The sequence below is a fragment of the Telopea speciosissima genome, chromosome 9, assembly GCF_018873765.1.
Source record: "Telopea speciosissima isolate NSW1024214 ecotype Mountain lineage chromosome 9, Tspe_v1, whole genome shotgun sequence".
NCBI lineage: Eukaryota > Viridiplantae > Streptophyta > Magnoliopsida > Proteales > Proteaceae > Telopea > Telopea speciosissima.
In genome coordinates, this window is record NC_057924.1 from 11,422,691 (window position 1) to 11,450,265 (window position 27,575).

At 40.2% G+C, this 27,575-nt stretch overlaps 1 protein-coding gene and 1 long non-coding RNA gene across 5 annotated transcripts in view; one reads left to right on the top strand and one right to left on the bottom strand.

Moving 5' to 3' along the window:
• The window catches only part of LOC122641103 (katanin p80 WD40 repeat-containing subunit B1 homolog KTN80.2), a 48,808-nt gene extending 30,427 nt beyond the window's left edge, over positions 1–18,381 (bottom strand). For 2 of the 4 annotated variants that reach the window (XR_006329807.1, XM_043834425.1), the window contains exons 1-6: positions 17,985–18,381; positions 17,528–17,658; positions 16,795–16,912; positions 16,137–16,363; positions 15,925–16,027; positions 1,829–1,899 (exon numbers count right to left, since the gene is read on the bottom strand). Coding sequence is in view for 1 of the 4 variants with exons in the window: in XM_043834425.1 (XP_043690360.1) it covers positions 1,829–1,899; positions 15,925–16,027; positions 16,137–16,363; positions 16,795–16,912; positions 17,528–17,658; positions 17,985–18,009 (675 nt within the window). In the remaining 3 variants the exon portion in view is untranslated. Of the gene's footprint in view, positions 1–1,828; positions 1,900–15,924; positions 16,028–16,136; positions 16,369–16,794; positions 16,913–17,527; positions 17,659–17,984 lie in introns of those variants that run through there. The other 2 variants (XM_043834426.1, XM_043834427.1) reach the window with 2 other exon arrangements.
• LOC122641107 lies at positions 61–17,685 on the top strand. Its single transcript, XR_006329809.1, has 3 exons — positions 61–199; positions 8,402–8,406; positions 17,669–17,685. It is a non-coding gene; the product is annotated as an uncharacterized LOC122641107 (long non-coding RNA).
• Positions 18,382–27,575: the final 9,194 nt, after the last annotated feature.

The following is a 27,575-nucleotide window of genomic DNA, read 5'->3' on the forward strand; positions in this document are numbered from 1 at the left end:
GGATACTGACCTTAAGAATGCTGTGGTGGATGTTAAAAATTTTGGAGATATGATTGTAGAGATAGGATTATATCCAATAGGTTGGTGTTGGAGAAAGAAGTTGTCAATATAATCAGCGCTTATGCACCTCAAGTAGGATTGGAAGAAAGTAATAAGATACAATTTTGGGACCACATAGATGGATTAGTGTAAAGTTTTAGTCAAGGAGATATGATTATTATAGGGGGTGATCTGAACGGACATGTTGGGAGAGATCGTAGAGGTTATGAAGGTGTTAATGGAGGCTATGGAGTTGGAGAGAGGATTGATGCGGGGACCTCAGTTTTAGACTTTGCGATAGCCTACAATTTATCCATTGTGAACACCTTTTTTGTTTTGGTTACCTACAAAAGTGGACATGATACTAACCAAATATTTTTCTTCTTAACAAAAAGGCCCGATAGATTGTTTTGCAAGGATTGTAAGGTTATACCTGGGGAGAGTCTAGCAACTCAACATAAATTGGTGGTCATAGATATGTGCCTCATTTCGCAAATTCATAAGATAGGGGAGCCTATTTGCCAGTATTAATAGAGGATGAAAACATTATGAAGCAATGGAATGAGTATTTCTCCAATCTCCTAGATGAAGAATTTTTCGTAATAATACCCCAGAGGGTGGTATTACTCAGCATGACACTACTTGTCATATATATATATGCAAAATTAGGGTGTCTGAAGTCAAAGAAACTTTAAGAAGAATGGAAGTAGGCAAGACACCAAGCTTAGACGAAGTTTCACTGTGGGTGAAAGAAAACTTTGTCCATAAACATAATATGGGAATTGGATAATGATCTTAATTGAAATAACATGATCTGGACCATAGTTATCATGGTGGGACGGCGTCCATGGCGTTTTAGAGGGTAAAAAATCAAGGCGACACAGCCATGGCGGCAAGGCGCCCGTCATGGCGCCAAAGGTGTCTAAGGCGACCAAGGAGCCTGGACGCCTTGGCAACGCCTTGATAACTATGATCTGGACTCATGATCAGAGATCTTTTTATGATGGGTCATATTCCGAGCTTTTGATCAACAATCTAGCATCATCAATTATGATATAAGACATGGGTCATAAATCTTATTTGAAGGGACATGGTCTGGATACTTGATTAGAGATCTTTTATGATGTACCATGACCCATGCCTTTGATCAAGGATCTATCTTCATCAAACATGGATCTATCTTCGGCAACATAGCATGACTCATGGATCAATCTTAATTAATTGAAGGATCATATTCATGTATAAAGGATCTTTTATGATAAAATTATGTTTTAATTTTTTGTCTTTGCGCAAGGATCCATGTAGCCAACCCCATTTATTTGACATAAGGCTGAGTTGTTGTTGTTGTTGTTGAATTTCTTACCACTAACTAAACAGCCATAAAGTGCACTACCTATTAAGCACACTAAAATAGGTCAAGATGCATATTACATCATTACCACCCAAAACTAATTACACAGAATCAATGCTGCTATTTCAAAAAAAAAAAATAGAAGCTCATCATAACAGTTGCATGTGGATATTCAGTATCCCAAATAACAAGAGTACAAGACAAATGTGAAGATAGAGATGAAATGGGAAGGAAAAAAAAAAAAGAAACTACATAAGAAAAAACCCAAAACCATATATACATTTGGTCCATAAAATGAAACCTTAAACTAGTGTTCCAAGAAAATAGAACATGAAATAATTTATATAAGAGAGATCGTCTCAATTAATTCTTGTCAGAGAGTTCAGTTATGAATATAAGAGCATATCACAGAAAGGAACATGAGAATAACTGATATACCTCAGGTCCAACAGATCCAATCAGTTCAAAGGTTTCTAGATCCCAGAACTTCACAGTCCTGTCTGCAGAACCTGGAAAATAATTATGCATTACTCCCCACCATTTGGGAAAGCACAAAGTTATACCAATTGCACACATACATGAGAGGCATGCACAATAAATTAAAGCATATTACAAGGCAGGTACGCCGAATTTATATCAAGAACGAATAGAAACATAAGGTCGACCCCATTTAGTTGGGATAAGGCTTAGTTGCTGTTGTTGTTGATTAGAAACATAAGCTTCCACAGAATGAGAGGCAAAATAGAACCAGACAAAGTATGCGATCAAGTAGAGTGTCTCTTTTTTTAATGTACATATCAGTCGTTAAATGCCTACACAAGCTCAAGCATCATAATTTCCTGAGTCCCTCAAAGCTGACCTGACGGTAATGGGTGTACCCAGTGCACGAGGCTTCCGCCACTGCGGGGTCTGGGGAGGGTCATAATGTACGCAGCCTTAACCCCACTTCGCGAAGAGGCTGTTTCCTGACTCGAACCAGTGACACTTGGTCACAATGGAGCAACCTTAACATTACGCCAAGGTCCGCCCTCACCTGATGGCAATGGTAACCCTACATTTTAAGAAATTTGATCTCGACTAAAGACTATCAGTATACATGACTATAACCGAAAACAAGGACATTATTAGATTGACTTTATTGGATCATTACAAATAATAGATGGTAACTCAAACTAAATGATGTTTTACCTAAAGCATTGTATGTCCTCAGATTGTGCTCATGAAAGGCTACCCATTGAAATTAAGCATTAAATTGGGGAGTAAATGCGCAAACACGAGGAAGAAACCAAGCAAACAATCATACACAAACACAAGGAATTTAACAAGGTTCAGCACGAAAAGCCTACATCCACAAAGGAGAACCATAGAATTTTTCACTAGCCCAGAGAAAAGCTCTATACCACTCTCCATCTCACTATGTAATCTCATTTGCTTGTGTCAAGGGTTTTCCTCACAGAGACAATATATAGGCACCCTAGAAACCTTAATCCACATACAATAACAATTTTACCCTTGTACATGTAATGGACCCAAACCTGACCTAAGCATATACAAACTCAACAATAACTATGTGAGCCACTTCAAAATACAATACACAAAACCTAACAAATCTCCATCATGGCTTGGATTCTACAAGCCATATTAAAGAAGAACGTTGTTTTTGTCGATTCTACAAACTCCATCATTGTCTCTACATGTATGTCACATACCCCAACCAACATAGCCTACACCCCCGCTCTAGATGGCCCATACAACTCCTTGCCGCACGATGTAATTTGACTTCACCTCTACTGCTGTAACATGATCAGATAGATCACTTTCACTCACAAGATCTGAAGTGCAAGAGACCCGCTTCTTTCCGCATATGCATTTGATCACAGTGTGACATGTTTGCAGCCTTCAACGTCCATCTGTATATTTTTCCTAAGTTCCAATGGTAGCTCCACCTGTTTCAACACTCCTTGCAAGTCTGTATAGATTTCCAATCATCTATCCATGCAACTCCTTCCCCACGATGTGATTTGACTTCACCTCTCCTACTGCTCTAACACAATCAAAGAGATCACTTCCACTCACAAGATCCGAAGCGCAATAGACCCGCTTCTCTCCACATCTACATTTATTCACAACCTGAAATGTTTGCAGCCTTCAACGTCTATCTGTATCGTTTGCCTAAGTTCCAACGGTAGCTCCACCTGTTTCAACACTCCTTGCAAGTCTATATAGATTTCCAATCATCCGCCCATGCATCACAACCACTGCCCTCTTGAAACCCTGAGAACTCCACCTTCAGATGAGTATCTGAAACCTCTTAAATTCAGTGTTCTTAATGAAATCAGATTTTTCTTTAGACCTGGCACATGTCTAACCCTGGCCAAAGTTCGCATAATCCTATCAAACATGTGAATCTGTATAGTCCCAATCCCGACAATCTTGCTTTCAACATTGTTTGTCATTTTCACTGTACCATTATCACATGAATGATTTGTACCAAACTGATCCTTATGAACATATATGTAATAAAAATAAAAATAAAAGGCATACCCAATGCACGAGGCTCTCGCCACTGCAGGGTCTGGGGAGGGTCATAATGTACGTAGCCTCACCCCTACTTTCACAAAGAGGTTGTTTCCAGACTCAAACCTGTGATCAGTTGGTCACAATGGAACAACCTTTACCATTGCACCAAGGCCTGCCCTCTTCTAACATATATGAAATAAACAATCAGAATATAAAATCCAATCTAAAGTTTTTGTACCTGATGAAGTGAGAAAGACATCTCTATCACTCCGAGACCCTTCCACAATAGTAGCATTAGATAAATTACCGTCATTATCCTTTTTGCCTTCTCCTTTTTATCCTCCTTCTGCTTTGGACAATTCCCCTTTAAATGCTCTCCGTGTCGCAAAAATAATAGATTATTTTGCAACCTTTCAATATAGACCAACCCTTATTCTTGTCAGACCCCTCTTGTCTCTCACATGATTTGCCTTTGCCTTGCCCACTAACTGTAACCAAGGCATTCCCTCTTTTGACATCCCTTCACCACTATCTTCCATTGTGTCTCATTCATCAGCAAAGTAGTATTAACCTTGTCAAGTTTGAGAGTTCCTTACCGAACAACAATGTAGACACAATCTGAACAAATAAAGGGGGTCAACAAGAGAAGTGCAATGTCCTCTTCGATCTTAAAATCTAGAGTGGATAACTACATTAGTATCATGTTAAACTAATCTAAGTGCACCTCAAATTTTGCTCCCTTTGACCACCGAAAGCCATATAATTGTTTCTTCAAAAATAACTAGTTTGTCAGTGACCTGGACTTGTATCTGCTCTCTAGCTTAGCCCAGACTTCCTCCAGATCTGGAAACCCGATTACCTCGCGAAGAGTGTTGTAAGTAAGATACAATTGGATCGTGTGTTGTTCGTTAAATCCCTCAACTCTAGCCACTCAACGTCCATCATCTTGTCTGAGTTGTCTGACTTGTCTGATTTCTTCCCAAGAGCCTTGACTATCCCCTCCCGCGTACGAATATTCTTCATCCGTTGTTACCACAAGGTGAAGTCATTATAGCCGTTGAAGTGTTCTATGTTGAAGCTTGAAACCCTTCCCAGCTATCCGATTGACTCGATCTTTTTTTTTCTTCCTCTCTTCCTTAAGTGCTTCTTCACCTTGGACTTTGTGCGCATTCCTTTTCCATTTTTTTTTGTTTTTCTTTCCTTCCACGCAACTCCTCGCTTTCCCTTTTCCCTCCTCGAGATGCGTGAAGCATCCACCCACCTCTTTGCACTGTGAGTTTCCTTTTCTGTATTTTTGTTTCCCACTTCTTTCCCTACAAACACTCTCCGAATGATGAGAATGTCAAGAGGAGCCACACCCCTTTCTCACTACAAACAGGAGAGTGAACCCCTTTTCTCACGACGAATATGAGAGTGTCAGGACAAGCCGCAATCCTACTTTTCCTTAAGCTGTGGTTTCAAACCCATTTTCTTTCACTTTTTTCCCCTTCCCTTCCTTACACCGTGAGCATCTTCTTACTCTCTTACACGGACATGCACACTGTAAAAGGAAAACAGATCCGCGCACTCCTGTGAAGAAAAAAACTGACTTGCTTTTGTACCTTCTTCTGCTCTCCTTACTCACCATTTGTTCCCCAATTATCAGCGCACCACTTGCAACTATCTGCTGAACGTCAAACTAAAACCACTTGTTGGGATAAATGCACAAACACGAGGAAGAATTCGAGCAAAGAATCACACGCAACCACGAGGAATTTAACATGGTTCGACACGAATGCCTATATCCACCTGAGAGAGCCAAAAAAAATCTTCACTAGCTAAAAATAGTTCTACATCACTCTCCACCTCACTATGTGATCTCCTTTGCTTGTGTCAAGGTTTTTCCCCATAGAGACAATATATAGGCAACCTAGAAACCCTAGTCCCCATACAATTACAATTTTATCCCTATATATGTGATGGACACAAAACCCAACCCAAGCATATACAAGCCCAATAATAACTGCGCGAACCACTACAGAATACAAGACACAAAACCCAACAAAAATGAGCCACATTACTTTTGAAGTCATCCAAAGTTGAAGAAAAGCAGGAAATTCATGGCTGCCAAGGAATATCATTGGACACTAATCAACAAAGCACTTGGAAATCCAATAGTAGTCCAAATAATGAGTACACTAGGTCCCAAATGAGGCTATAGTTGGCTTATTCTCATTTTATTTGGCACAGGTGTGCACACACCTGCCATGAAACCAGCTTATTAACAATATGGGAACCTAATTTGAGCTTGCTTAGGTGGTAGACCAACTAATCTTGGAGAGGTGCCTAATCATGTAGGCATTTATTTGCCTTCAACAACAAAAAAGGGCGTACCCAGTGCACGGGGCTCCCACCACTGCAGGGTCTGAGGAGGGTCATAATGTATGCAGCCTTACCCCTGCTTTCGCAGAGAGACTGTTTCCAGACTCGAAATAAATACACAAGTGACTACATATGTAAATCAGTAAATGTATAATAAAATACATGCCTCCATTTTCGTACATGTGCATATGTGTCTGATGTAGATCAATGGGATAAGCCTGTCCAGATTTTGTTCTCATCGAACCGTGTTGGTGGGTCCATATGCTGATTTATTTAGGCCTGCATCAAACCCATGTTCCAATCCAGATTCTGCTCCTTTGTAGCCATTGAACAGCAGGATTTAAAGGAGAGATTTTTTCAGATTTAGTGGGCCCCGTTGACAGCTAGCATGGAGAAGAGCTGTAAAATATTTTTCCAGATTTGGGGGACCCATCCTGACTTGCATGGTGACCCATAGGTTTTTTTTTTTTTAGATTTTATTTTGATTCTATTTGTATTCAGTTTCTAATTAGAAAATGTCCAGATTGTAAAGGGACTTCCTTTCCGCACAAGGAAGGAGCCCATATTGGTGTTATAAATAAAGTAGGGGCTGTATTCACACACCCCACAATTTGAAAAAACAAAAAATGGTTTGTTAACCATGAGTGCTGTGAGAGGCAGTAAAGTAGGAGTCAGTCCTATGTGAGGTGAGAGGCCTAAGTGTGAATGAAAGACTCAAACATCTATCCCCATCTTCTTCTTCTTCCATCTATTTCTTCATTTGTTTCTACTTTATTTAATTCTACAGTAACCTGGTGCTGAGTGTAACCAAGGATCTGTTTCCCACCTCTTTGGCTGTTGGAAGATCATTAGAAGACTATACCACCAAGTGCTACTGAAGCTGGATCATTGAAGACTGAACTCCATCCCTGTGGCTACTGTATTAGTAGTGATTATATTGCAGCAAACTTCAAGCATCAGCAACCCCAGATCAGGCTCGTGGTTTCAGTCCATATTCCGACAGAGCCCATAACTGTGCATTCAACCATCAGTTGGAGTTGAATGTTGGAGACAATCCTCCCTAAGTGATCTGCCTTCGACCATAAGGATCTCCCCATCAGAGCACTCTAGTTGCTAAATCGAGTTCCACTTACTAATTCTGAGTTCATGTCATATTTTGTAATCCAGCAGTGAAAACTGACTGAAATTTAGAAGAGCCATTCCATCGAACCCTAAACTTGACTGGATTGATTGCTCCATCAGACTGATGCGAAACACAGGTCAAAATACCCTATTGGGTCCGCTATGGACATACCCGGATACTATACAACTCAAACAATCAAGTGGAAGACAAAGTTGTAATTAATGGTAGTGAATTTAACAAAGAAAACAACCAGCAAGTGGAATAGCATGTTTGATGAGGAAAGGGTATTCTTGAAAGAAGAAAGAAATAAAGCTTAAAGGGAATACAATGCAAAAGCGGGGGTATTATTGTTAGTAGGGATTAAAAGGGGTAATAGATCGTGAGAGAAAAAGAACAGAACCGGGCAACGGGAGATTGCGACTTTGATGTGGGGCCCTCCAAATCGGGAAATCCAATCAAGCCAGAAAGATGGGGATTCGAGTTGCCTCTATGAACCCTCTAGGACCAGGTATTACCGAACTCAAACTCCAGCCTAACAATCATAATACAAGATCTCGCCGAGATCTCAAAAATATCTCGCTTTCGTGAAGTCTCGAGACGAGACGGTAGGCGATACAGGATTTGTGCAAGATCTCAGTCGAGATCTCGGTATCTCGCTGAGATCTCGTGGTATATCTCGATCTCGGGACCAAACCAAGCCATAAAAAGGCACCCTCTCAGCGAGATTTGACCTCAACTCGAAATCTCGCCCTCTCTCGCACTGTTTTGAAGGAAAAACACTTAGAGGTGAGGTTTTGGTGCTTTTGGCAAATCTCACCTCAACTGAAGATTAAAGCTGGGAGATTCAAGATTGAAGCTTCAACATCAAGAGAGGGAGTTGCATTGCATCTCAAGAACAGTTTTAGGTAAAAACAAGAGCAGAGCTTGATTAGAAAACAACAACAACATGGTCGTTTTGATGATCCGGCCCGACACTCGTTTTAGTACTAGCTACTCTCAAATGGTAGGACTTGTTACACACTTACACTTCTATTTGTTTAATCTATGTCTCTTTCCAAGTTTCTAACAATTATTAACAAATTGTCAATCAATTACCATGCATAAATATGAATATGATGCCCAATGCTTAAATGGTTTATGGTTTGATTTTTTTAATTCCTAATGCTTAATTAAATTATTTTACACCTCTACTTTAATTATGTGTTCTAAATATTGTGTGGAGTAGTAATGCAAAAGTCGACCTCGAACCAAGGAAACCAGAGGGAGATCAACCAACACAACAAGGATGAACAAATTGAATAACTGAAACTTTTATTGCTTCTTTTTTTTCTGTTTACATATGAAAGAAGAACATTAAAAAAAAAATAAGGATAAGAAGACGAAGAAGGGGACATAGATAGATGGAGGGAGGATGGGTATAGAAGGGGGTAGGCTATCTCAGCCTTAGGTCTCTCACCCACAGCTATCTCAGTTGTTGAGCACAAGTCTTGACCAAACACTTGCAAGCAAACAATAGATACTCCATTAATCAAGTCTGGATTCAAGTACAACTGATGGGACCTATTTATAGCTTGGCCTAAGTAATGTAGAAGAGGTTCAGCTAAGAACCACTCTACAGTAGGATCGATGACAGGTTGCAGCAGAACATCATAATAGCAATAAAACCAGAATTAGAAAGTAAACACCAAAACAGAAGGTAACAAATACTAGGTAATCCAGCCAGCAGTTTGGTGTCAAACTTGGATTGAATGGAAGGTCTAACAGTGATAAGAAACCTCTCCAAATCTCAGCCTGATCTGGTCAATGGTTGCAGAGATATGAGGCAGACTTGAAAATAGAAGGTTTGATGAGATCTGGCTAACCAGCAGGGGATTGGACTCCAAACCAGGGATCGAGTGGGCCTCCTGTAGGTCTGAAATAGTCCTCCAAGTATCACCCTCAATGGAGTAAAGGCTGTTGGGTTCAGGTCCTTCGATTGCAGCAGCAGAGAACTTGAAAAGTTGCAGCCGGCAGGTGTGGAAAGTGATCTTCCTCGTTGATGAACACATTTATGTGTGAAATCTTAGGGCATAAAGCATACATTTTACTACATTGGACAGAGTTACTTGGTGCTTTCTTGTGCTTTTCAGATTTTAGGTGAATTCTTGTGAAAATGGAGGAGATGATGCTAAGAAAATGTTTTTAAGCTATTTAGAGGTGTTAATGGCATGGATGCGTAGCCCATCGAGTCAGCTTCGCAACGGTTCAAACGGCACTTGATTCCGAGTTGAAACAAAGAAGTTATGGCCGTTTCCGTAACGACGCGTGAAAATGGTCTGTAGGGGTTTATTTATAATTATTAACAGTCGGACGGGGACAAAGTGAAGCGGAAGTTCGGATTTCAGGGGCCTTAATGTAATTATCAGAAGTTACTTTACTGTACCCGAAAGATTCCATTTGGAAGGCTCTGGACAGTCCAACTTCAACTTGAGATATCTTGGGCTCCCTAACTCCGAATTGGACGAAATTTGGGTCTATTTTGGGTGATTTTTCGCAAGGAACACAATGGTGAGGCCTATATAAGCACCCCATGCTCCACGTTTTCTGAAGGACAGAATGGGTATTTTATTTATTCTTAAAAGAATCCTAGTCATCACCCTTACTCTCTCTCTCCTCCAACTTCTCAAGGGCACTTCTGGAATTCTACTTGGGATAGATTTATATTTTTTCATCTATGGAAGGTTGAAAAATCAAAGATGCTTTGATTTTATTGCTTGGAGAAGATATCTACAAAGAAAATGAAGCACTTGTTAGAATTGGAAGTTTATTTTTCTAGAAATAGAAGGTCTATGTAAACAATCTTCTCTTCTTCTTTTTTCTATTTTTTTTTTCTTTTTTCTTAGGATTCAAGGCATTGTAAAAGAGGAAAGAGAAGAGAATATTCTCTTTTCTTAGGGAATATTTCTCCTACACTTCCATCTTCTCTCTTCTCCTCTCTTCCACCTATAAATACCCCCTACCTCTCTTGTAAAAATGGCTCATTCACTTAGTGAAATTTCTTCTCTTCTTCTCCTTCTAATTTGTGATTTTTGGCTTTTCTAAGTTCTAGTTTGCTTTTATGATTTTTAGTTAATGGTTATAATAGGTTTAGTTTATGCTTTAATTTCAATTTAAGTCTTCAATTGGGTTGTAATTTCTTAATTCTAGTTTAGGTTTTAAGCCTTCTAGTCTAAGTTCTTAAGTTGAAGACAAGACTTGAAGATTTAGAAGAGGAGGCCATGGTAAGTTTATGCAAGTATTCAAGTTTTTCAATTACATTCATGCAAGCACATCCAGGTTTTACTATCTAAACTCTCAATCTCATTCTCCATCTCTTCTATCTCTCTCTATCTTCTTCTTCTTCCCCCTCTATTTCTTTTATTTTAATTTTATATGGTTGTGGTTTATGGATGCATTTTTATTCCCTTATTTCTTTTTATGTGGTTAGTATGTGTGGCTGCATTTTTATTCCTTTCAATTCGCTTTAGTTTGATAGGTTAGATGCTCATGTGTTAGGACGCCGATTTAATCCCTTAATTTTGTTAGATGATTATGAGTTAGGATGCATTGATTTTCGTTTGTTTAATTAGTTTAATTTAACACTTTAATTTGGTTCACTTTGCATTACTTTTAAGTTAGTTAAATAGAGTGGCGTATATCTCCTCGTGTTCGACCCGTAGCTACGATTGACCCGTACGCTTGCGGTTTTATTTTAACTCAAACACTCGTCTTTGAGCAGCAACAGCTGAACTTGTAGATGTTCGGGATGATTTCTGAGTCTCACAGAAGTAGCAGCAGCAATAGTTTGCAGTCTCACAGCAATAACAGTAGCAGTGGATCGATTGGAGATAGGAGAAGAAGATGGAAAGTAAGAAAATAGAAGGTGAAGGGGGATAAGGAGATTCGGCTCTCACCAGCCAGGCTCTCTCAGCCCTAGGGTTTTGGTTCTCTCAGCCAGGCCTCCCAGCCCTTCAAGTCACTCACATGAACAAGAGAAAACTAGCTCGTAGAAATAATAATCAACTTCATTAAATCGTGGGGTGCCTCTATAATATATAAAGGCCCAAGGATTGAGCTCCAAAATAGAAACTAAAAATTAGAAAGCCCCTTACAAGGCTGAGACTTGGGTTACAAGTAATGAAACTAAAATAGAAACTCTAAGTTGCAAGGTTCAAAATAGAAACTTAAGCCGACTTTCAAAATCTGAAATTAGAAACTAAACTAAACTTCTAAATCCCCATGCATAAAGCACCATGCAATCTGATCTTGGGCCCCACAGAATCTTCTACTAATATTCTCACCAAGGCAAAATAAGGGGTTGTGACACTGTTCACATGATTAGTAAAGTGAATAATGTTTTGGCCTCTTTTTCTTCACGTTTTGTCCTACATCACTAAGCTTCACAAAATAGAAAGTCTCAAAAATAGAAACCAAACGGAAATAGAAACTAAATCTAACTAAAAGGAAACAAAGAACTGAAATAGAAACTTAAGAAAATAGAGACTTCTAAATAAAAGCTACGTCTACTTTCTAAATAGAAATTAGAAACTAATAAGGCTTTATAGAATCCAGCCTTCTAAACAAACATGAATACTAAAAAAAAAGAAACAAAATTAGAAACTACTAGATACCTAGACTTAATAACAAAGAAACTATTACAAAAATAGAAACTAAGTTAAAGTTAATAGCAGCTTCTAATAGAATATTCCACCAACATCCAGCAGCTAATCTTCACACCAGCTGTCCATATCAGCCCCCAAATCACTGTTCACATGAACAGTAACTTGGGTACTGTTCATGTCAACAATACCTTCCTTCTTTTTTCTTAATTTCTGTCTTGGTCTCTTATCTTCTTCATGCTTCTCTCTGGGCTGGGGCTGCCTTAGGTGATGCTCCATCGGACCAACAAAAACTTGTCACATCATCAGACCAGGGTGCCTCTCACAGCAGTCGAATTCCACAACCTTGTTGGGCTGGTTTTGGGGCTTGTTCATGCAGGTACATATGGACTTGTGATCTACATCAAATAGCCTGGGTAAAGCTCACCTACGCCATAGACCACCAACCTAGGGTCCAAAGTCAAAATACCATTTTGGGTTTGAATTTGTAAAAATTAATGTTCCCATTGTGTTTAGAAGGCCTAAAATAGGGTAGATATCAAGGTTCAGGACCTATCTTGGCCATATGGCCACCAACCCACCACCGAGTCAAGACGGGAAAAAATACACCAACTCGCCGAAATCTCGCCAGAACTCGATTTCGTGGTCTGGCAAAACTAGGGGCGAAACCTAAAACTTGCTAACAATAGAGTCATAGCTCTGAAGGGTTCACTAGTGGAAATGAAAAACCAGCATTGTTGCAGGGCTTGTCTCTCAACAAAGGAGAAGAGAGGATACTAGGGCTCGAAGTTCTAAGGTTTGATCGCCCTAGGAGTGTGATTTCATCCTTCAAACACCAAGCCAAGAAGGTTTGAAGAAAAGGAGTTCCAATGAACTCTCTCAGGCCAACCATATCGCTACAACGAGAGGGATGACAATAGGGAGAAGAAATAAGGAAGAATAGAGAGAAGATGAGGAATCTCGCTAGGAGGGGACGAGAAGAAAGAAGAGGTGAGAGACAGATCACACAGAAGCTAGAGGGGGAAATTGCACACGCACCGGCCACCAAAGCACTCACAAAATCAAATCATTCATTTCTTTTTTCAATCAGAATTCTATTAGCATGGTTACATGTATATAAATAAAAGGGTTTTCTTCAAATGCCCCCTGAAAATGGCCAAACGTACGAATGCCCCCCTGAACTTTCACTAATTCTAATTGCACCCCTACTTTCCAAACTAAGTACCACTATAGTCCCTCCTGTTAGTCAAAGACATTATGTTATAACGGATCCCAGTTTTTGAACATTGTTGGACCATTCTGCCCCTTGATAGGATAGAATGACAAAATGCCCTTACTTGAAAAAAATACCTGCAACTCATCTCCCCAAATCGGGGAAGATGAGTTGCAGGTATCCTTCAACCCATTTGCAGTCGTCCCTGCAATTTTTCCCATTATTTGACTCAGCAAGGAGTTTCGGTTGTCTGGTGCCATCTTCCATTAATTTTTTAGCATTGCAATGGTCTTGGATAAACAAATACACATTGTATTCTTAAACCCCCACCCTCCATCCCAAGTCCGAAGGTTGAGTTTAGGGTTTCACCTGTTGAATAAAAAAGGGTTATGTTTTAATGGAGGTTTTTCAGGTGCGATTTTTTTTTCTGTCCCCCGTGAAGATAGGTGCTCAATTCTTTGTTTTTCAATTCCGTTAGGATGTTTTAATGGAGGTTTTTCAGGTGTTGTTGGACACAATCGTTCAATATATCTCATATTTTATTCTCTTTGTCTATTTTATCTATGTTTATCAGCATAAGAAGAGTTACACAGTACTGAATCGCTGATACTTGCGCGGTTTTTGCTCCGATGATTTCCTCTCTCTAAGCATGGGAGTATGTGTTGAACCTTCTAAATCTGAGTCCACGAGGTTTTTTCGCCAACTCTGCGATTTGGAGGAGTTGAAGATAGGTTCGAGTGTTCTCCCCTTTCAGAACCTTCCACCCATGCCGTCAGTCGGTATGAGACTGTCAATTAGGTTATTTGTGCCAAAATCAGTTGTGAAAGATGCGGATGGGGCGAGGGTTTTAAGATCTGGGAGACAGTTGTGGTCTGAATCTGCTGAAGGGAAGCCAGGGAAAGGTTCAAAAACTGATGTGTGGTTTTGGCTGCTTGATCATTCTGGTGATGTGGATGATGTTCTCTATTGCAAGAAATCCCTGCAAATCTAACCAACCTTAAGGAATGAAGAGAATATATTAAAGGAAGGTAAAAAAAAAGGAATGGCTTATGGTTTCAATTGATGATTGCAAATGGGTTCAATCGAAGGGGCTTGCTTGGATGATTGCAAATGGGTTGAAGGATACCTGCAACTCATCTTCCCCAAATCGATTTGGGGAAAATGAGTTGCAGGTTTTTTTTTTTTTTTTTTCAAGGGCGGGCATTTTTGTCATTCTACCCTATCAAGGGGCAGAATGATCCAACAATGTTCAAAAACTGGGACCCGTTATAACATAACGTCTCTGACTAACGGGAGGGACTATAGTGGTACTTAGTTTGGAAAGCAAGGGTGCAATTGGAATTAGTGAAAGTTCAGGGGGGCATTTGTACGTTTGGCCATTTTCAGGGGGGCATTTGAAAAAAACCCTAAATAAAAAGAAACCCAAAATGAAAAGAACTCTATTCTAGTTTGTAAACTTAAAACAATTAGGAAACTAAATCCTAGTAGCTATCTCCTACTTAACCTACCCAAATAAAATAAAAGATTACATCTTAATCCCAAAATAGAAATAAATAAAAATCCTAAAATATCCTACTAGTCCAAAGACCCATATTTGGACCCGGTTCTTGGTCTAGGTTCCCAAACGGATTCAGGCCGGTCCATGGAAGCGCTCCTGCATCATAGACGGGCAAGTTACTAATTTTGGGTCCAGTGGTTTTCTTAGTTTTGTGTACTCAAACTGACCTGCCAAAGGTGAAGGTATTCTATAAAATTTAATTTTTTGTTGGGAATGACATATAATGAGTGTTACAGGTCTGTAGCTATTCTGCAGTGTCAAAATCTTCTGTTATTAGCTACTGTCCAGGGTTGGTATTAATTTTCTGTTGCTGGAACTGATGACCTATTGTACTGATATTAATATTGAGTGATCCTATTGTGGGATTGGTTCCTAGTTGACTAGTTGCGAACTGGTTCTACATTAGCGTCTGTGTGTAAGAGAGCTGGTCCATACACATCATGCTCAAGCCTCAACAAGCTGGTACATCCAAAATGCTGCACAAACCAAAAAGCTAAGTTTTGGACATGCCAATTTACTAAGTACCTAAAATGCATTCACTGTAAACAAACCAAACCATATGCAGGACACTTTTTGGATCAGCAACTTAACATCCACACAACTAGGATGACCCTAAGAGATGTTCCACTGATCATTACCCTCCAATTAAGCAGGATTTACGGTTTCTCTTGTGTAGTTTGAATACTGCTGTTGCTACAGGGGTGGCAGTAGGCCAGGTCAACCAACAAAGGGAGAAGGTTTTCCTAGTTTCACATTTAGATACTAACAGTCACAGGCTTATCAACAGATAACCCATTGAAACCAAAATTCCTTTTTGCATATGTAGAAAGGGCCATTACCCAGTGCTGGTCCCACCCATGCGAGGTCCCTTTCGCATATATCAGTCTGATAAATTTGTATACGATTTTTGTACGACCAGAAGTGATTGCCAAATTGTTGGGGGGGGGGGGGGAGGAACTCTACATTATAAGATGTTTATAGATATATATCAACAACCAATATCTCATATAGAGGATTGGAAGAAGTAAACATGATCCAGAGGAAGAAACATACCAACCGCAATTTGTGGAAAATGGAAATAAGTTAAGCAGAGGAATCTCCTGCAAGAGTCATGTCATTTACCTGTAGCTAGAAGAAACTCAAGGGGATGAAATTCTATGCAACGAATTTGTCCTTCATGGAATTTAAAATCGTGCAGGAGCTTCCCAGCAGTTAGATCCCATACCTGTGCACATCATTTTAGGAAGCATTAGTTGCAGGTTTGCACTGGTCAATGGGAGAGAAAACAGAATACATGTTGCGTCCAAACTGCTATAACTGGGCTTCATTATCACCTTCACGACATTGTCTAATCCTCCAGAAACAACCCATCTACCATCAGGAGTGAATTTAATGGTACTGACTCCTCGAGTATGGCCTTTGTAAGTATGAATGCATCCTTTCTTTCTGATATCCCAGATCTTTACATCCGTGTCCAGAGATCCAGACACAAAAAACTCACCAAATGGATGGAATTCAACAGCAGCACAATTGGATCTGTGCCCAGTAAGTGTGCGTACAACTACGCTTCAACAACAGTAGCAACCAAATTAGGAGTTCCAATGCACATAGTAGTTCAAAATTTCATCATAACAGCAAGTTGTCATGGATAGAAGTTTGCATTCCATAAATTTTTTTAATAAGTGTTTCCAATTCATAAAATTAATACCTTAGACCTAACAAAGATGTGAATTTCCCAAATCATGCCATACACACAGAGTCTATGAGTGATCCAGATGAGTCCCAAACTCAAACACATTACAATACAATGCATTTCTCATGAGTTCTAGCTTTTCAGCTTTCTCATCTTGATAACTCACCTAACCACCAAACTATGCTGCCAACTGTATGCACTAGGGAGGAGGGTCTCTCAAATTATCCTTTTTAATGGGAAGATTCCAACTTTCATTTCTAATTTTGGATAACCATATAGGAGGAAACAATAACACTTACTCTTTGCCTCTTCCAAATCCCAAAGCTTTATTGTGCCCGAAGAAGCTCCACCAAGCACCAAAGCCTCTGCTGAATCAAAAGTTACAGATTCAACTGGACTGGTGTGACCAGACAGGCTCTGCATATTCACACAGAAAATGAAAAAGGAATCCTGTCATAGCAAGTAATATTGCACCTACGCCTTTGACCTCCTTTGCCACATTAGAATGGTTTTAGGCCATAAAAGTGTATTTTGGGAAAGTATGGATTCAACATGCATGAAATTAAACAAGAAGGTGATATGAAATTTGCTGCACAAGTCCAGCTAATTATAAAAAGGCTGTATCCAGTGCACGAGGCTCCCGCCATTGCGGGGTCTGGAGAGGGTCATAATGTATGCACCCTTACCCCTACTTTCGCAGAGAGGCTGTTTCCAAACTCAAACCCGCGACCACTTGGTTGCAATGGAGCAACCTTACTGTCGCGCCAAGGCCCACCCTTAAGTCCAGATAAAATCTGTTCCTGAATTTTAATGCTTTTCCTAATAGAGAAAAGTTAATGCTTTGAATCGATCATATAAACAGTGTATATTATTGGGATAAGGCTTAGTTGTTGTTGTTGCTCATAGCAGCATGGAACTCACAGCCACAAGCGGCGAATCAGGGGCACTACCCAAAGTTAATGGAATCCACAATACTACACATTCCAATAAGTATCATGAGCAATCAAATAGAAGCTTGAAATGTGAACTGACCAATATAGAACTTTGTTTCCCAATCGCCCACAGCTTCGCCTTGTGATCTCCTCCACCAGTGATAAGAAGCCTACCGGACTTCTTCCCAATATTCAAACAGTTGACATCGGACGAGTGTGCCACGAATTCCTCTAAATCCAGTTAGTCAAGGAAAAAAGTCTCCAAATCAAGGTAAATATGTCCACCAGGTAGATGAACTTCACGGTTTAGATTATAAGCAATAATACAGACATTATTAAATTCAGGATAAGAGAAACATTCAGCCGAATTTAGACTGTAAATACTTCTCGAAAGAACAATATGAAAAAGGAAAAAAGAGAAGCTTTTCAACTGAAATCCAGTGTTATCTTTCCCAAACTCAAAAACATATACAGGAACCACTAAACAAATACCCTAGATCAAGATTTCTCAAGTTCACACAAACTAAGCTTCTCCGCCAGATCAAATCAAAGGATACGTAGCTTATACGCACACTTTTCCATTTTCCAGAGAACAGATAAAAGCTCCTGTGAAATCTAACTCTTTAATCAACCAAGGAAGCGAGATCGGAGAGCCAGATTGATGTAGATATGAACGAAGTGAGTAACTTGTAGAGAGGACCACTTGATGAAGGTTCCAGAGCTTCGAAGCCTTCGTCCAATGAAAGATTAGAATCCGATGCAGAGAGTACACACACAAGTGGAGCTATTGCAGAGATTTGCGAGTTCCTTCTTCTTCCACTGACAGAAATCGGAGAACGAAAGAGAAATTCTTTTCGATAGCTTTCGACCCTGTTTTTTAGGCGCGCGAAGTAAATAGAAAATTTAGGGAGAGAAAGGGCAAAGAAAAGCTCATTCAGACATTCTACACTCCAGAGCATGATTCAGACAGTTCTCTTCTGATATACTCATTTGACTAAAATACCCCTCATTTGATTTAGTTTTGAATAAATATGAAATTACCCTTATGCCCTCCACTGATTATGTTGACGCACAAATCTACAATTCCGATCCTCGAGGCTCGAGCCTTGTGATTAACGTGCGGATTAATCTTGATCGTCCATTTTGTTTCACTCATAGATTCCAATTGAACAATTGTGATCATAACTTATAGCTGGGGTCCGGTCCTTATTTTCTTTGGCCATAAAAATAGGTTTAGATAACGTGTTTACACGTGTCATGTTTTTAGGACATGTAATTCTTTAATTGAAACAAACAGTGTAAAGCAATTGCCACTTTTGTGGTGTTAGATTTTTAACACGTCATCAGATGTGCGGAATTATAAAAACCTCTTATTTTCTTTTCAGTCTTTGATCACATGACGTGTTCACCTATTTTATAAATTGGAAGAAAGTGATTGATGAGATAAAATAAGTAAGGTGATGCAGAATATATTGTTGTATATCACAATGGAAAATTTTCCACACTTGTGGTTTGATTGAATTTTCCTATTATATGAATTTATTTATTATTTTTTTTCTCTTGTTTTAAATATATGAGTCTCATATAAATGATTTCTTTTTTAAGACAGTCACATGTCTCCCAAAAAAAATAATATAGAAAAACACACCATTGAGATGTAGTGAAATGATTTCACATAGAGGAGGTAACAACTCCACTGACAAGATCATTTCATATGAAAACAAGAGAGATATATAAAGGGCGTGCTAGAAAACTCTCCCATAGCGGTATCATTATTTCCAAATATTTTGGATGTCCATCCTAGGATTGAGGTCAGTGTCATTGAAGATTCTCTCATTTATGTGAAGCCAAATTTCTCAAAGAAATCAACAAGCTATCTTACACACTCTTCGAGTATATATAAGAAATTATAGAGATTTTATTATTTTACCATCATTAAAAGAAAATTGTGTGTGAAATTAAGAGAGTAAAATACAAAAATTTGACACCTTAAGGGGTGTCAAGATAAAAATCCTTGTGATCATTGTATCATTTTTAAGGGAAAAAGAACATGTCAGGTCGCATGGGCCTTGTGCCAAACACAGAAATGCACAAAATTATAGCCCCGCCCATTGTGAAATCAAAAATATTATCCATATTGATGCCCTACAAGTGCTCTCATTGGCCCACAAGCTAGTGCAGAGGCCATGCGACAGGCAACGATCTCTTGCCCTATTTTTAAACAACTTTTTTGTATTGTCTTGTGTTTTCAAAAATTATAATTATCCCTAAAATGACTTAGTTGATGGTTTATATGAATTAAATCCAAAACAAGAAATCCAATCAAATGAGTAGCCACTAATTACTACTAAAGAGAAGACTAATACTTTGATATTGCCTTTGGTAAATAATTATCTAAGTTTAAGCATAAATTAGATAACGATATGTAGGTTGCGTTTGGTATGTATTATTAAAATTTAAAAAAAAAAGATTATAGGTTTAGGACACATTCTGGAAAAAATATATATAGAAAATCAGAATTTCAATATATGTTCCAGACCCTAAATCTATTCCGATAATGCACATCAAATACAAATTTAGAACCATGCGATGAAGGCTTGTATGCATGCGTAAAAGAGAGAAAAAAAACTGTAGAGAGTGAACTTTCAGCCATGATGAAGGAAATAAACAATCAAACATGTGGACCCCCTATTATACGAAATAATTCATACCCCTAGAAGTCTGATTCAACAACAATGAAAGTAGGGAATCCCACGTGGTGAAGAGCAACTCGATAAAAAAAATGTAAAGATGTAAGGAAAAAAAATAAATTTGGGGGGGGGGGGGGGTGGAGGGAAGAAATAGGATGCAGTGTGGGATTTTAAATTGACATATTATATCGAATTGACACATAATTCATAAAAGCATCCAACTAATAAAAGATACCTAACTATTTTTGTTTTGTTTTTTGGTAATGAAAGATTCTATTTAGGAAAAAGGCGCAATACAGTCGAGGCCTCAATGATACTAAGATCTTTGAACTAGGGAGTGTAGTTTTGCCAAAAAGCCCATTGCGCCAAGGTTGTGGCTTTCCGAACTAGAGAGTCAACTATGTTGTTTAAGTCTCTAGTAACAAAGAGGAAGTTACAAGCTAATTAAGTGACACTATATAGGGAAGACCCACCCTAATGCACTAAACATTTGATACCATTCTCTTTCCATGGCATCATAACAAAGGGGAGTTAGCTTTGGCAATTATGAACTTACCAATATTTCCACTTGATTTTTGGCGAGCATAGTTAACAAGCCGATTAATCTTTATATTCACCAGACTTGTGGATCCCACATATTAACCTCGATGTGACAACTCAAACCTTGTCATTTCATCCTTTCACAATAGAGGGGAGAACGGTAGCTGGTCCCGTGGTTCCTACGCCCAGACATGGCAGCATGTGAAGTTACTGCCTTATCCCTTAAAAAATGCATCTATGTTGATATTCATGCATGCATTCTCATTGGCTTGCGTAATGCAGACGCTACACGACCGGTGACTATCTCTTGCCCTTAAATAAATGCGGTGAAGGTTCACCACACCATCCTAGGGTTTCACAACCCCCCCCCCGCGTGCATTCTCATTCTCCGTGGCTTAAGGAAAACTCGATCCTAAATTAAATCAGTATATAATATTTCATAGATATCAATAAATAATGAGGGGGAGGAGAGAGATTGTCACGCCCCCATCCCGTTTGAGGAATAAACTAATGATAAATGGGTGACTAGGACGACACGTGTCGTCCCATAAGACTACCAGAATCACGATTTGCAGTGTCCCAACGCACAGTCTTAGTCTAAAAGAACATACCATAAGATTCAGAGTACAAAAGGCAAGGAATATTCCATTTCCAACGATCATAAAATAAGCGGAAGCGTTTGTAGTAATTACCTCATGTTCATACGGTTAAAAGATACATAAATAGTTTGGATGGATATCCCGAATGACCATAGCATAACTACCCCAAAACAAGTATAGCAATAAATGTTTATACAAGGCACGCGGCCCCAAAAAGACAAAAGAAGGGAACACGTCCCATGTATCAATACGGCCCGTAGGCGCAGTCGTCACAAGGACACCCATCACCGTGCTCCTCGGTCACGGCCTCAGGGTCCTCTGTACCGATATCATCGTACTCCGAGGCCTGAACCTCGAGTCCTGCAAAATAAGCATCTCCTGCAGCCTCACCTAAAAAGGTGTGCACAAGAGGGGTTAGCTCCACCGAGCCAGTGAGAGAGAAAAGGGGATGCACAATCACACAATCACAAATAGTCCATGGTGCATGCCATTATTAATTCATTTACCACCTAACACACAATGCTAAGTCAATGGGTATATGCTACTCGCAATAATTGGGAAGACACCGTGGATCCTTCCATTCTCACCACAATGCAACCTCAATTATTACCATGGAGCCCGCGCCGGTCGTAGTCATCACCACCCGAGGCGGACCCGATAACCATTACTACCCCTGGCCTGGCCTCTCTAACTCTCCACAGCGGCAGTGCTCGGCTACCCAACACCTAAACCCCTGTTGGTAAGGGTCGTAGCATAGGAACCGAGCCTAACCACGAGATATACTACATGAATCCTATCGTGTTGAGAGGTACATCCGGTGTGTCAACGTCCCATTCCATCTAACACCGGGTACCGCGACAACACGGCGCATACTGAGACAAGAATGAGATGCAATATACAATTCCACGTAATTGGGGTTTGCCGTATTTCCCGCATCGAACCCAACACAGATCCATATCATCCTAATCAATTATCATCATCAAATAAGAATAAATGCAAGTATGCAATCATGCTTGAATGATAATGTCATAATATGATTCATAAATGCATGAATAAACAATAGTAAACAAGCTCAAACAAATCACCCAAACCCACTCACCGTTTACTTGAATTAGGAATTTGATTAAGTGTAACGATTCGCACGAGATCACCCCCTAGCACAAGTGTTGGCGCCTACGGAAGTGAATAAGAGTATGAGAGAGTGTAGGAGAGGCCTCAATGAAAAGCCCCGCAGTTTGCATAAGCCATAGGCCTTGAAAACCATGTCGGAGGCAACATCGGACTCAGCAGCTTGCCTCCGACCTTGCCTCCGACCTTTTCTCGCGAGCTCGGACCACATCGGAGGCAACATCGGAGGCACACAGACTTGCCTCCGATGCAACCCAAGTGCGATTTCAAGGTCTTAAAAGCCCAGGGTTGTCCCATTTGGTTCTCTAAGCCTCAAGGGACTAGGGAGGGGGGTGTCTTGGAGTCTATTTGGGTCTTAGAAACACCCAACACCTAAAGATCTAAGGGGGGTTTAAAGGAGCCAACAACTCCGAGTCCAGATTTGGGGTTCCTAGGTGGTTGGAACCTTAGGTCGAGAGACCCAGTTGGAGATCCCAAGGGATGTAGGGAAAGTAGGATAGCATCCTACAAGGGAAACCAAACATGGTTCAAGCTACCCCTTTGGGTTACAAAAGGAAAAAAAACCCCAACTTGGGGCTGCAACCAACGAACCACCCAAGCTCAAACGAGCAAGGGGGAGGAGAGAAAAAGGGGAAAAAGAGCACTTGGCTCACCTGGTTTGAGGTACACTCGAGGTGCCCTCTTTGAAGCTCCAAACTCAGCAGCCGTTTCTTCTTCTTCTTCCCTTCCTTCTCCTTGCTAGCCCTCTCTCCTCATAACTCCCTTCTCAAGCACGGTTAGGTTAGGTTAGGTAGAAATGAGCCAAGACTAATGAATAGTCCTACCCACCTCTCTCTTATAGAAAACCACTATTGATGGTCTATAAGGATAAGGCCTCGTAAGTGCACCCTAGGGTCTATTTGGGTAGGGTCAAACATGGCAGGGTACCAATAGCACCTTAGCCACAGGGTCTCACTCACAAGGGTCCTTGTCAGCAGCATTGGATGCAAGGTCGGAGGCAGCCAGTAACCTTGCATCCGATGCGAGTAGGAAGGTGGTTCCCACCATAAGGGGTCAGGGCCTTTGGGCCACACTTCGAGGGCTTTGAGGGGGCAGTAAACACACAACAAAAATTTGGTCAACCACTTACCCCTGTCACGTCAAGGTGCAACCTCTGTGATCCCGAAGAGTTTTCCCACCGCGACGCTAAGTTCGTCACCAAGTGAAGTGTCTAAGTAGGGCGATACGGGGTGTGCTGCCCGATACTCCTCACTCTTGGGACTGGTACTTGGAGGGTAGTCGATGAAGTCACCGTCGATGAATTTTCCCCACTCCCGATTGAGGAATCTTTCCTCGACTGGCAAACCCGTGTCGAAGTCAACAATCTTGTAGCTTGGTTTGACCACCATTGTGAACAGCTCACCGGCATACATGGCAGCACCCTCTACACGTCACAAGGATAAAAGAAAGAAAAATATTAGGGTACCGGGTGCGGGTATAACAGAGATAGACACATGAGAGCATTGGCATAGGCCATGCCCATGCTCCCGAACAAGAAACAAATTATCATATAATTAAAGAGAAAAGATTCTTTGAACCGCTGTGGTAGGTAAGCTAGCACCTTGTGTCTCTCTTCTCTTCACATGAAATGACCTCAATGACCTTCAATATATGATGTTGTTTCACCGCATCTTATTTGTGTGCTCCTTTATGCGACTTGAAAACTCTCTCTCATAAAAACAAAAGGAGATAAAAGATTCTTGCTCAGAAAACTTCCTTGGCCAACATGGATATTAACTCTATTTCCTTAAACAGGGTTCTCGTGCTTCATGCAATACTAAAGAAGCAAAATTTTTGTACATTTTGGATTACATGTACCTGTTAACTCTCTTTAATTAATATACTTTTATTTCTCACAAAAAAAATGCGATAGAAGATTCTCTAAGCCATTGGCGTATGATAGGTACACTAGAACCCTCTCTCTCTCTCTCACACACACACATATGAATTAACTTCTCTATCTCCCTATTTATAGAGGGTATGCTAGCACCCTCTCCCGCTCTACCTATACTTCTACCATTTATATCCCGACACTCTTAGGTTGTGTTTGGTATGCATTCCAAGAATGAATACTAGTTATTTTTATCATGAAAGAATGCAAAATTGACCTAGTATATGTTCCAAGAATGCATACCAAACACAGCCCTAGGTTTCAATCTGTTGCAACCGATATCTTCCTTATTTCCAATGCAATGAAGACACATGTAACATGAACGAGCGAACAAAAGCGGTCTAGGAAATAAGGATCCCTAACCCGGTCGAACCCCCAACCATAGCGTTACACTAGAAGTATGCACAAAGGACTTTACACGTTCCCTGCCAAAGGCACTATCACTGACAACGTTGGCAAATTCGATTAACAATTCCTGCTGGGATCTCCCGCCTAACTTGAAGAATAAGCAACTATAAGGAGAGGAGAGGCAATGGAGAAAATGACATATATATAAGAGAAAGCAATAGAGAACAGAGGAGATATCAATCCCATTGGTTGAGACCCAAGAGCTCTAGAACTAAGCTTTCAATCCCTAGTCCTGTTAACTATTGTATTTCTCTGAGATCTGACTTAGGCATCAGAGAGTCCCACCCCTTGGGAATCCACTTCGGGGCTCTCACCCCCTCTGCCTTTTGATTCTATTGTGTGCAGGATTAGATCAAACCACAGAATGAAGATCTCAGTTGCAACAAATTGAAAAACTATGAATTATTTAGCCCTATTTTCCTTTGATAGTAAAACATGTAAATAGGCAATCTCATCAAACCACATAAATATTTGTATTCATTTGCGACTTCCATTATTTTCTACATAATTTTTCACACATCAAATATGCTGATTCTAAGGCATTTTCCGATCGATTCAGGGCGATTCCGAGCCTAATCAGCACTAACCGCGTTTTAAAACCCTGCCCACCAGGCGACCACCCACAAGATCTTGTACAGACAATGGAAATTTGTTTTTGAACGGAAGACTCCATGTGAACCTTCCTGTGTTTATATTTATCATCCCATGTGAACGATAGATGAATGGTTTTTGTCCCCATTCAGATCTTCTGTGGTTCTTTTTTGTCTTCTCCTCTTTTTTTCCCCATTTTCTCCTCTAAAGAGATTCTGTTGTCCAATCTTGCAGATGGGTGTAATTTACATATCACGAGCTCATGCCATTACATAACAGGTAGGTTGCTTGTTTGGTTCATGGTTGGCCATATTGGTACGGCTGTAAACGGATCGGATAGGGCTATATCCGCATCCGCATCCGATTAACTATTAGACGAACTCGGATAGTGCTAAATGGATACAGACACAGATACGGATCAAATATTTTATCCATTTACATGTAAATATAGCTTTTCGGATAACTATAGCCTATCTATATTCGCATTCGTTTAATTTTTAGATGGATTTAGATAATGCTAAACGGATACTGACACTAATATAAAAACGGATTCTGACTATTCATTTACACCCATACTTATGACGGTTATTGCTATGTCCTTGGCTCAGTTCGGCTCTCTCACAGTAGAATTACCTGACGGCTGGCATGTTTGCTAACTTTTCCCCACATAGAGAAAAGGCACATTGCCTTGAATTGAGTTGGTCTTCTGATGTCCTCTGACCGACCACATATGCTTAGTTGGAAAGTAAAAAAATAGATCTCTCCCTCTCTCTCTCAGTAAATTTTCAGACAAAAAAAAAAACCGAAGAGATTTTCTCCTACGGACAGATCTCCAGATCTTCCACAAGGGCGTCTGGGCGAGTAGTACTTTTAGCTGTTAGCCTGTTACTCACTTTCCCCCTTCTGACCCATTCAAAGTTGAATTTGAGATATTAATTCTCCACAAATACCAGAGATTCCCTCTTCCTAAATGCCAAATTGGGGGTTCATATTTTACTGGGTTGGGTTGGGTATTTTCGTCACTGGGCTGGGTTCGTTTTTTACATCATATGCCTAATAAAGTATGCATGATTGAAGATCAGACAAACATCTCACTGGTACAATTTCAACTTAAAAAGAGTGGATGTTGTAGTTAAAACAGATACAATCTTGTAATTTATATTCATTTGATGGCATTTTGGTAACTTACCAATTTGAACAACTCCCATAACTTTGAAGTAAAATTTGACCATTGAAATATATGTGAGGTAAGTATTGAAGCATAGACATAGACATAGACATACGCCTAAAAGGATATATAACCTCCTCCCCTCTCCCCCCACCCCCCTAATTTTTTTCCTCTCAAGTTCCCTGCCCGATACGATTGTCCAATTCCTCTCATAGGGAGGCAAAATTGACGACTTAACCACACCCGACCAATGTATTCAAGCAGGAGATTAGGTCATCATTTCCACCCCTTATGAGAGGAACCCCACAACACCCGAAGAGAAGAGAATCGATCTCAAAATGCACTTAGAAAATACAAATAGAAAGTATGCAAATAGGAAATATATGAACAGAGATATGCAATAAAGTTTTGGGGCGCTGTTCTCTGTGCCGCAATGTAGGCTGCGCCCAAACACATGGGGATAGGCACAATGGAATTAAAATCCTCTGCAGTATCTACAGGGCGACGGTGCACATCTAGTGGCACAACAGAGGCCACATGTGCCATATGTGCCACCTGACCTCTGCGGTGCCGTTGGATGTGCACTGCTACCCCACCGGTACTGCAGAGGATCCTGCTCCGAGCACAATGGCCACCCTGCACAGGCTGCCTATGTGCCTGGGCGCAGCTTGCGCTGCAGCACAGAGAACATTCTCCCTAAAGTTTTTTAAGTGTTTTAAAATTTGTCAATGTTAAAATCATTTCCCCTTTTTCCCCCTTCTCTCTTTTCTTTTTCTTTTTATTTTTTTGGGAGGGCTGGGGGTGTTCCATGAAACCCGCATATGCACCACTCTCAGCCTTCACCCATGGTGAAGGGAGAATTTCTTGACCATGGCATCTATACTGTTGGATGCCCGAGAGGAAGGGTACTTTTGACCCCAAACAATATGGGGTGGCAGTTTGTGATTGGACATGGATCCCATCGCGTGGTCACATCACCAATGGAACCGGCCACTCCACTGGTGAGGAAAATTTTTGCCTTGATTAAATATACATTTCTCTCAAACAAGATAAAGTAATTCAAAAAATGGATCCTTTGGAATAAAGCAAAAAAA